Raw genomic sequence first — 10,895 nt, 5'->3', positions numbered from 1 at the left:
TTCTTAAATTTTGTAGCGACGTTGGATTTAATGACAATTGTCATTGATAATGTGCATATTTATTGCTGTTAAAAATTATTTTTGTTGTGATGTATATTATATTCAAAGTCTAAATATCAACGCAAACAAACTTGTCATGACAATTCAACAGTGGTGTAAAATATTAAATTTGTAAAGTACGTAGTAATTCTTTTAATTTGATTAACATAATACAACATTAAGACTAATTAAGAGTAGTTACTTCCACGTTTCAACAAACATCCCCTAATGTCAAAACTATTCAGCAAGAATTAATACCCACAGAAATTAAAGTCCATAAATATATATTCTTGTGTTCAGTAGATAAACAAGAAATATTACCTTAAAAAGTAGTTATATCTAATTTAGATAAATATTACAGGAAATAAAGACAGGGAGGTAGGCAATGGGGGATGGGGATAAAGAGTGTTGGAGGGCGTGAACTGTCATTAGTAGAGCTTGTTTTCCCTTCTTTCGTTAAAGGAACTCATTCTTTTTTTTTTTTTTTTTTTTGTAAGGAGCTTAATTATTTTCCTAAAAAAAAATATTTTCTAAAATATTGATCAATCCTCATATAAAAAATTAGTACTATTTTCCCATTGAGTAGCTATTTTCCAATGATATTTTGATTGAATCGGTGAGAAAATAAAAAATAGTAATGTTTCGTATGGACAAATTAGAAAATTTTTCGCTATATCAGTGATAATATTTATTTTTTTCAGTTAGATAGTTTGATAGAAAATGAGTGAGAAAATCATCATTATATAGTTGAACTTTTCACTAATTCACAATGGAAAAAACTTTTATTTCTAATAGTGACCAAACATGAAACAAAATTAAAAATATTTTTGTTTACGGATAGACATGTTTTCACCATATTCACATTTTCTAAGAGTACTTACTTCATTTTCCAGTAATAAGAGGGTGATTGGACAAGCTTAAGAGTTGATTAAATCGAATCGAATCCGTTAAATTGTTTTTCATCCCTTTGATTTTATTATTTCTGTCCTTGTTGGTTTTCAAAATATGTGAGAAGATACTTCCAAAGAGTGATATATTATAGCATATAACATGTCAAATCAATTACTATAGAAAGTAAATATATCTGTTTTAAAATAAATGATATATTCTTTTCATTTTGTTTCAAAATAAATAATATTTTACATAATAGAAAAGAATTAACTTTTTCTCCCAAATTACCCTTGTTTTAATAAATGGAGTTTCATATCATTAAAGAGTCACTTATTTCTTCAAAACATCATATTAAGGATAAAATAGTAAAACACTTCCCACTTGGACTAATGAAAAAAATCACCGATTTTGATAAAATAATATATTTTCATAAGACTCTTATATAAATTTATGTTCCCATTAATATTATAAATTAATAATTCTTTAAAATTACAAAAAAATATTTAAGACAATTTAGTGAAATATGATTCTATTTTTTTTGTTAAAATTTTAAATCTACTTGAAGCTTATTTCTTATTTTTCTTATTGCATTCAAACAATCCGGTGTTGTCTTCTTGAACAAGAACAAAAAATTGCGGAGAGTGCTAGACGTGATAAGTGTTTCCTTATGCATAACTTGTTCCATATGTATTGTATCGTCTTGAACTTCATCATTAACATTGTTTTCTCTGATAGTATCTGCAATTTCTTCTAAGCTCTTAACCTCTAATTAAACATGTATCATTTTCACCCGGGTAATCTAATAAGCTATTGACATTCATTGTACTGTAGTAACCGATATTATTAATCATTACCTCAAATTCATAAATATCGTTTTCAAAAAGGGTTCATTTAAATTCCTTCACCCAAACAATGCAAGATCAAAAATTAATATTCATTGAATTTTGAAAACTAATTTTTTTCTTCTATATTTTGCAATAAATAGGTCATGAAACAATGTTAGTCGACAATATATATAAAGAAGGACAATATAGAGTCAAAGTCCGCGTAGACAATTTGTTTCATGTCGATATGGTGGGGGAAAAAAAAGAAGAAGAATGAATTACGCGTCAATTAATTAGTTACTAGTATAAGTTATATAACGTGTTGAAACACAAAAATCCAATTAAAAGAGGTTGGAACAAATGGCCTATGGTCACACATTTTTAATATGGTCACTTCACCTAATGCCCACATCTGCCGCCCTTCATATTTCTTCCTTCCCCACTTCCCTACCTATGGATCACCTTGTCTCCCCTATATTGATAGATCTACAATAAAGAAAACATAAGAGATTTGGTTTAATAATTCATATTCGAAATTTACTGATCTGATTAATATGATTCATACTAGCTAAAAGTTTCTCCATTCTCAATCATCGAAATTTGATATGAATGATGAATATTTTTTTTTAGTTAAACAACAAAATGCATCGAATTTGTGATGAAGGAAAAAAAACATGAAGTAACTTTGTTCGTTTTTTATTAGTTTAATTTGTTTTTTTAAAAAATGTGATATATTGAGTTTCCTTTCATTTTCGACTAGATCCGGGTAATGAAAACAAACAAAGCAAGAAGTAAAAACAATTAACAATACAACAACTTGGAATGGAAAGAAAGAATGAGCATGCATGCATAAAGCTCTTAAATCAAGATTGCAGAAAGATAAGATACTCTCCACTTCCATTCAAGGGCTAGCTTAGAGTACTAACTTATAGGGTTATTGTTTTTTTGGCTAATAATAGTAAAAATCTAGTCTATGCCTTAGAAAAAAGACTATCCTAAATAATACTTGAGTAGACTTGTGTGGTCGAAGATTAATTTAGATTTGAGGTCAATTAGTAACAATTTTGTTATCATTATACTTCGTGCTTTGAATAAAGTCATCAAATGATTGAACATAAAGACATTATTATCCGTAAATTAATATAGATTTTGTCCGATTCGAGAGATTATCTCTTTTGCGTTAGAAAATTTTTGACCTCGAAATTTATAGTATCCCGTCCCCCACCAAATAGCACAAATTCCTCATTCGCATCGAGCTCTTCCTTCAAAACCATGTTTTTACGTGTTAAAGATTAGCACTATCCCTAACCTACTAAAGAGATTCAAAATTTATCCCATTTATTTTTATATTTAAAAATAATTTAATTAAAATTTTCATTTTACTTTTTTAAGATGATTTTACTATACAAATATACAAGTTTAGAAACTCTTCCTTGCTATTTCGAATTCATGCCTACATTTTTTTGTTATTAAATTATCCTTAGGTGATACTATAAGTTATATTCCTACAAAAATTTTTTAACAAAAAGGGCTAAATCTGACCTTGAAATACAACACTTGACTCTGAAACCATACCAAACACTTGCAAATAAGCCTAAATTTTGTTGGGGTCGACCTTATTTTAAAAAAATAATTGAATAGTAGTACTAGTAAACAAGTTTGTCAAAGGTCGTGGCAACACCCCCACTCTTCTCTGCCCCAGTCCCCCTGACCCCCACCACACCCTTTCTTGTTTGCTATATATTTTTTTTGAAAAAAATATATTTTTACTTTTTCTTCGTTTGTGGGTCCCACTCCTAACTTCCAATTCCCTCGTTTCCATCTTTCCAATCTATTTATAGACATCATCGACAAGAGAAACTTAGAAGCAATATAGTAGCAAACTCAAGTACTCTCCTCTGTATAATTATAAAAACTCACTTATTCCAATTCATAATTTCACAATATTATCAATCAATCAATCACATATTCTTCTATTATGGTAGTAGCAACTCCAACTCCCCTTTTACGGCGCGGTAACAATAAGAAAAAAACCGCGGCGTTTGGGGTTCCGATAATTGACTTGTCGGATGACAAGTCCATTGCGTCCGAAATGATTGTGAAAGCATGTGAAGATTACGGTTTCTTTAAAGTAGTAAACCATGGTGTTCCCAAGAAGGTAATTGCGAGAATGGAAAGGGAAGCCGCGGACTTCTTTTCGCGTCCCATCTCAGAGAAGGGACGCGCTGGTCCCGCGGCTCCCTTTGGTTATGGTAGCAAGAACATTGGCTTCAATGGAGATAAAGGTGATCTTGAATATATTCTCTTGGAAGCAAATCCTCTTTCTCTTACTCAACGAGCCAAAAACTTCTCTAATGACCCTTCTACTTTCAGGTAACATCGCCTTCTAAATTTATGTGATATTATTTGATTGATAGAAATATAACATATCACATAGATTGGAAGAGAGGAATCAAATGATATACTTCCCTCTGTTCCTATTTAGTAAATTGTCATTATTTTAAGTTTCACGTCTCTTAAAAAATTAGATAACTTTACCATTTTACCTTTATTTAGTGTTCTTTTGAAGTCAAATTTTTCAATAAATGAATATTAATTTGTTTATTTTGATTAATTAACTTGACCTGTAGGGTGTAAACATAAATTAATTATTTAATTTTCTTATATTAATTAAATACATACTTTCAAAGCTAATAGCTCTCAAGAATAAAATAAGAAGAATAATGTTATTTATGCATATTAAAAAACATATATTTTTAATAAGAACCATAGGTAAATAGAAATGTTCGAAAAATTTTAATATGCGTCGGATAGTATGTGTGGTGCTATTTATAGCACTTTAGCTAGTTAGTTAGATATGTGCAGTCCGTATTTGGCCTTACAAAAGTAGTTATTAGCTGAGGAGGAAGTACATATAAATAAAAGTATATATTATAATTTATAACTATGTTTGTTTGTTCATTAATTCATTAGCTAGTACTAGTAGGTCCACTAATTAATTTATTCCTGAAATTATGCTGGCCGGGTGAAATGAGACTTCCCTAGCTAGTCTATTAATGCATATATAATAATTAGCTCTAATACTTTGTGAATGCCAGCTAGTCACTTCATTTTACAACTTGCGTTTTATTTTTATTTTTCCCTTAAGATAACTCACATTTCTGATTTGATTTTATAAAACTTTAATATCAAATATGGATATAGTCAGGTCATGGAAACAAAGTTCAATTTATTCTTCTGATTAGTACCCCACTTAAACAAAATCAAGTGGGGTACATTATATATAAGATTAGCAATTATATAATATCTGTAACGCATTAATGAATTTACTGTCGCATCCCTATTGTTCTAATTCCCATATTCACGTAATACATTATTATACAATTTGGTCTCATTACATCATCAATTACGTGTAAGGGAGATAAGAAATCTAGTAAAAAAAGTTTTTTCTTCTTTTTTACTGAAAAAAAGAAAAGAAATTATGATCTACAAAATTTCATAGTTAAACAATAAAAATTTAATATGCTAATTGAGTATATATAGCTATGAATTAGTAACGAATTATATATAGTAATGAATTAGTAATAGATTTATTTATAACTATTATATAAGGATGGCACCTCGTTTTCAGAAGAAAAGAAAGTTGTCTAGTATTAAAATATCTGACTTGCCTAATACTACTTGCTAGCTGCTGTCTGTTGACCGACGAAAGGTCATATTTGAGTTTTCTAAATAATTTCACAAGTCAAATATATGTTTACACGTGCGTGGACCCCTTAAAACCTTTTTTAGGTCAATTTGGATGAGAAAAACTTTTCAGATAATAGCATGACCAACCATAAACTATATTTCTGAAATTTTAGGTGTATGTAATGTATATATCACCAAACAGTTGCACAATATATTTGATTATCTAAAATAATATATTTTTTTATGCGTTGACAAGAGTTACATATAGTATTAAATTAGTACTCCCTCCGTCCCTTTTTAGTTGTCCACTTTAGAAATGGCACATAGATTAAGACAACAATGATTAGCACAGTGAAGTTACAATTTTACCCTTATGACAACTTTTCACTTCAAAATTACAACCACTTATTTGAATTAAAGTGAAATAAATTGGAGGGAAACAACATACACTTTTACAATTTTCAAGAAGTGTAAATAAGGGTATAATAGGAAAAAATTTGTTGTCCTTTCTTGATTTGTCAAAATGAACAACTAAATAGGGACAATCAAAAAAGGAAATATGGACAAGTAAATAGGGACGGAGGGAGTAGTAACTACCGGCTAAGGAGATAAGTCAATGATAATAAAATAATACTCCCTCCGTCCCTATTTATTTGTCCATATTTTCTTTTTTAGTTGTCCCTATNATAGTATTAAATTAGTAGTAACTACCGGCTAAGGGGATAAGTCAATGATAATAAAATAATAGTATTGTACTAACCAATTTTCATTTATGTCTTAGGCCTAGCTAGGACCATGTACCAAAAACAAGAAAAAGTCAGAAGTCTATTTTATTTGATTCTATTTTCACTATCTTTAATTAATATGCAATTTAATTAGTAGATGTAGTCTTATTTGGTCGGCAGATCACTTAAGACTTTCAGTAGGAGGGATTCATTTATAGAATTTTTAGAATATGGTTGCATAAGAAATTATAGAAGAGGAAAAAAAATAGAGTATAAAGTGCAAACTAATCTCTATTTGTTTGCTTAATAATTTAACGAATTTCAATCAAGTGTATCATTTTATATTTAATGAGTTCAATATGAAATGTTGAATGTATTAATTAAAGTCAAATATTGAATTTGTCTCTGATGTGATTGTAGCTCGGTGACAAATGATTACGTAAGTGGAGTTAGGAAGCTATCTTGCGATATTCTTGAATTGGTGGCTGAAGGTTTATGGATAGAAGACAATTCAATTTTCAGCAAGCTCATAAGTAATTCACACAACGACTCTTGCTTCAGAGTCAATCACTATCCACCATTTATTGCACCTAATAATGATGCAGATGAATTAAACAATAATCATTGGGACCTATCATCAAATCCATCAAAATCAAAAGTTGGATTTGGAGAACACACTGACCCACAAATACTAACAATCCTTCGATCAAATGACGTTAGTGGCCTTCAAATTTATACTCATGATGGATTTTGGTTACCTGTTCCTCCTGATCCTAATGAGTTCTTCGTTTTTGTAGGGGACTCCTTTCAGGTTCGTACAAATAAATATCTATATGTAATCATTTGAATTTGTAATATTTTTCGACTAATAATTAAACGAATTGGTGCAGGCGTTGACGAATGGTAGATTTACAAGTGTAAGACATAGAGTGGTGTCAATAAATTCATGGAAAAGTAGAATGTCGATGATGTACTTTGCAGCTCCTGCGCTTGACGCTTGGATAAGTGCTCCTCCTCAAATCAACAATATTATTACTAGTAATATTTATAGGCCTTTCAAGTGGGGGGACTTCAAACAAATTGTGTATTCATTACGTCTGGCTGATAGTCGTCTTGACTATTTCAAGACTCATACCCAATCATGACGACTTATTATTTATTTACTTGATCTATTTGTTCTCTTAAAGAGTATAACTTAATTAGTATTGTTGTCTACTTTAAATGTGAGTGAAAAAATATGTTTAGAGGGACCAGGAGGTGTATGATGTGTAGTTTAATTTCATTACATAGTTATAAATCTTTTTTAGGTGTATTCATATTGTAAATCTTTTGTTCACGTTATAAGTGTATAAAAGTTAAGTTAGTTTTTTTTTAATGACTTTGTTCCGTTGGTGGTCCGCTCTATTATGATAAATGGTGGCAAATTTGAAGCGCCATATGTTCACATTTATACCTTGATAAATCTCGAATCGTAACATATTAGAGAAAGATAATTTTGTCTTTACTTTAGATCCTAAGACAACTAATTAATAAGAGAAAATAAAATCAGTAGCTTTGAAAGTTATATCATAGATATGTACGTAGCTCTTGTGGCACAGTCTTGGTTAAAAATTATAACCACATTGCAAAAAAAAACTTTAAGCTGAAATTTGGGATCTTGTCTATCTGTCAATTATCAGGGGTCTCCTTGATATTGACAGTCACATTCTATAGATCCTGGCTGTTATGTCACACCTTAAATGAGTAGTACCTAGGAAATATGGTGCAAGATTGTGTTTTTGGTATAAATGAAATATTTTTAGAAAAATAAGTTGATTTCTATTTTTTTTTTTTTTAAGTCTTCGATAGGTACATTGAAAATATTTATGTATAATCTAAAAAAATATGATGAGAGGTAGGTGTGGGGTGGTGGGAAAGGAGACTAAAGGGGATCGAGGTGAAGATGAGATGTGTTGGAGGACAGGAATGACAAAAATAATGTGGACGCTAGTTATGAAACTTGTTTTTCCTACTTCCATTAGGAAAATCATTTTTTTCAACTTGTTTTTCTAGAAAAAATATTTTCTAATTTTTTTACCAATCAGACATTAAAAATTGAAAGCACATTCTAATTATTAAGTGCAGTATAATACATAATTCAACTTTAGCTAGCTCTATCACCTTTTCGATGATATTATATATATATATATATAAGTATCAAGCTAAAAAAAAGAGATGTAATTGTAAAAGTAAAGAAAACTTTTGAGTATTGTGATATTAAACATATCATGCGAAAAATTAAAATTAACCTTTTTAATGATATATATGCACACCTAAGAGTGCCCGTACATCAGGTCAGTTTCATGGTGCCTCATCTGGAGGCAGGGGATCACAAAGAGGGAGTGGTTCCTTTCAGCATTGGGGACCTATTCATGCATCTATGCCAACTAGGGGTATACAAACCAAACCGTAAAATCACTTTTCATTCAATCTCTTTACAAAAATGGTATATATGTACTATTAATTATAACACGGCAGTGTATATGCACCTTTTTTTAAATGACGAGGATATATATAAATCATTTTTTTAATGATGATATATCTTTTCTAAATCGCAAAGTTGATGGGTATATATGCATTTTTTCCTATAAATAACTTATACATATTTAGATGCTTATAAAACAACAATCTTACTTGTTTAATATTAAGATCTAGAAACAACATTTTAATCATTTTAATGTAGACGTTAATCTTAATGAGTATATAGATTTGATCAGAAGCCAAAATTAAATCAAACCTACCAAAATCATAATCTTAGTTACAAAATCATTATCATAAAATAGGCAAATATATTATTATTAATTCAATTTTTTTTCCTAGTCAACATTTAAATACCTTCAAGTGATTTTCTCATCTCTATATACGTTAATATGTTAATGTCTCAATTTCATTCCTTGTAGTCTATTGAAATCTTGTAAATAACATTCCATAAATATTGATTTACTTTATATTTGTTCACAAGTCAAAGTTAAATCAAAGCTACTAAAAGCATAATCTTGGCCTCATTTGTTTGCACATAATTAGTCATCAATATTAACTTCTCTTAATTGGTTATCTATATTAACTTCTCGTAACTGGTTATCTCCATATTAACTTCTCTTACCTTGTAAGATTTGATAGTTTAAATTATTTTGATTCATAATTTAATTATAACATGATCAATTCATTGGTTTTGTCTAGATTGAGTTATAGAAACTCTTACGTTTTAAGAAACACATTATTTGAGATTCTTCTTTTATGTAACTGTAAATTAATACAAGTTATGAAAGTTTATTATAATCTAATGATAGTACGTCAAATTAAATTTAATGTTATATAGTAATAATGCCACCAAGGTTTTGTTGAGAAAAGCCTTCTACAAAAGTATCAAGCTAAAAAAAAGGGGGATGTAATTATAAAGGTAAAGAATTTTTTTAAATATTATGGTATTAAACATATCATGCGGAAAATTAAAATTTAAAGAATTGACAGAAAAAGAAATAAACATTCTTCTGAAGTGTAAAGCCATGATAATCAACTATATTCTTCTTCGAAACACTATGGAAAACACCAAGTAGTTGAGCTTTGTTGGATTATGATTTTCCTATAACATATAGAAAATCATAAACGGGTAAATTTTAGAAATCACATAGTTTTAATAATATGAAATTACAATATATCCCTCTTTAGTTTGTAATTACATTAATCCCTTAAAAAGTAACACAAACCGGATACATAATATGTAGCTCATATACATTAAAGAGTATCTCGGATATATTATAACATAAATCGGATACATAATATGTAGCTCGGATACATTAAAAACCAGCTCAGATACATTATAAAATAAACCGGATACATAATATGTAGCTCGGATACATTAAATACTGGCTCGAATACATTAAAGAAATAAGGAATTTTAGAGGTTTTTAGAAATAGAAGGGGATATTGGAAATAAGAAAAACATAAGACGTGTATTTCAGTAATTTTTCCATCATATATTGATATCTGCTATCGAAGAACCATAATCCAACATAGCTGATCAATTGCTTGTTGTCTTCAATAGAGTCACGAAGATGACTAGTTAGTTATCATGGCTTTGTATTTCAACATTCTAAGTGGCTAAGTTAAAGAGTAAGGCCAGATTGGATGGACAAGCAACTGTAATTTCTACAACAAACTAGTTATTGTTTGATTGGAATTTTTTTTGGATGACATAAACAAAGCTGAAAATGTGATCTCCTAAGTGGAGGACATGTATAGAGAGAGAAATGGAGAATACAAGTGAGGGATGAAAAATTAAGGAACAAAAGAAGGGTTTTATAATTGGTATGGGGTACTTTTACAAGGTTAAATTTGGGGATATTTTAAATAGCATTATATATATAATGATTTTCATTAGATTTGATTAGAATTCAAAATTATAAAAAATCTATTAATCATAAAAACATTTCAAAAATATAATCTTAGCAAGAAAATCTTTATCATAAAATAGGTTAATAAATTATTATTATTATTAATTTAGTATTTTCCTAGTCACCACTTTTCTTTAAATGTTTTCTTGTCTCTATATACATTTTTATATTAACGATTCTATTCTATTTCAAGACTAAAATATCTAGTCCGTATATACATATTTTACTAATACATTCCCCATTTATTAATTAGCATATCTCATAGTTTGGTAAAGTTTCATTTAAAAAAAATA

General features: G+C 29.0%; 1 protein-coding gene across 1 annotated transcript; it reads left to right on the top strand.

Annotated features, from left to right (window-relative positions):
- Positions 1–3,624: 3,624 nt before the first annotated feature.
- On the top strand, positions 3,625–7,544 carry LOC125847138 (gibberellin 2-beta-dioxygenase 2-like). The gene is made up of 3 exons (XM_049526831.1): positions 3,625–4,127; positions 6,590–6,980; positions 7,060–7,544. The coding sequence occupies exons 1-3, from the start codon at positions 3,733–3,735 to the stop codon at positions 7,312–7,314; spliced, it is 1,041 nt and encodes a 346-aa protein (XP_049382788.1). The 5' UTR covers positions 3,625–3,732; the 3' UTR covers positions 7,315–7,544.
- Positions 7,545–10,895: the final 3,351 nt, after the last annotated feature.

Source organism: Solanum stenotomum, chromosome 1 (genome assembly GCF_019186545.1).
Source record: "Solanum stenotomum isolate F172 chromosome 1, ASM1918654v1, whole genome shotgun sequence".
NCBI lineage: Eukaryota > Viridiplantae > Streptophyta > Magnoliopsida > Solanales > Solanaceae > Solanum > Solanum stenotomum.
Note: the sequence above shows the minus strand (reverse complement) of the source record. Positions and strands in the feature narration are given on the sequence as shown.

What these genes read in the sequence shown, in the direction of transcription:
- LOC125847138 (XM_049526831.1), top strand. Translation starts at nt 3,733, where the DNA reads ATGGTAGTAGCAACTCCAACTCCCCTTTTACGGCGCGGTAACAATAAG. An exon ending in AATGACCCTTCTACTTTCAG is followed by an intron (nt 4,128 to 6,589) that starts GTAACATCGCCT and finishes ATGTGATTGTAG; the next exon opens with CTCGGTGACAAATGATTACG. An exon ending in TTGTAGGGGACTCCTTTCAG is followed by an intron (nt 6,981 to 7,059) that starts GTTCGTACAAAT and finishes GAATTGGTGCAG; the next exon opens with GCGTTGACGAATGGTAGATT.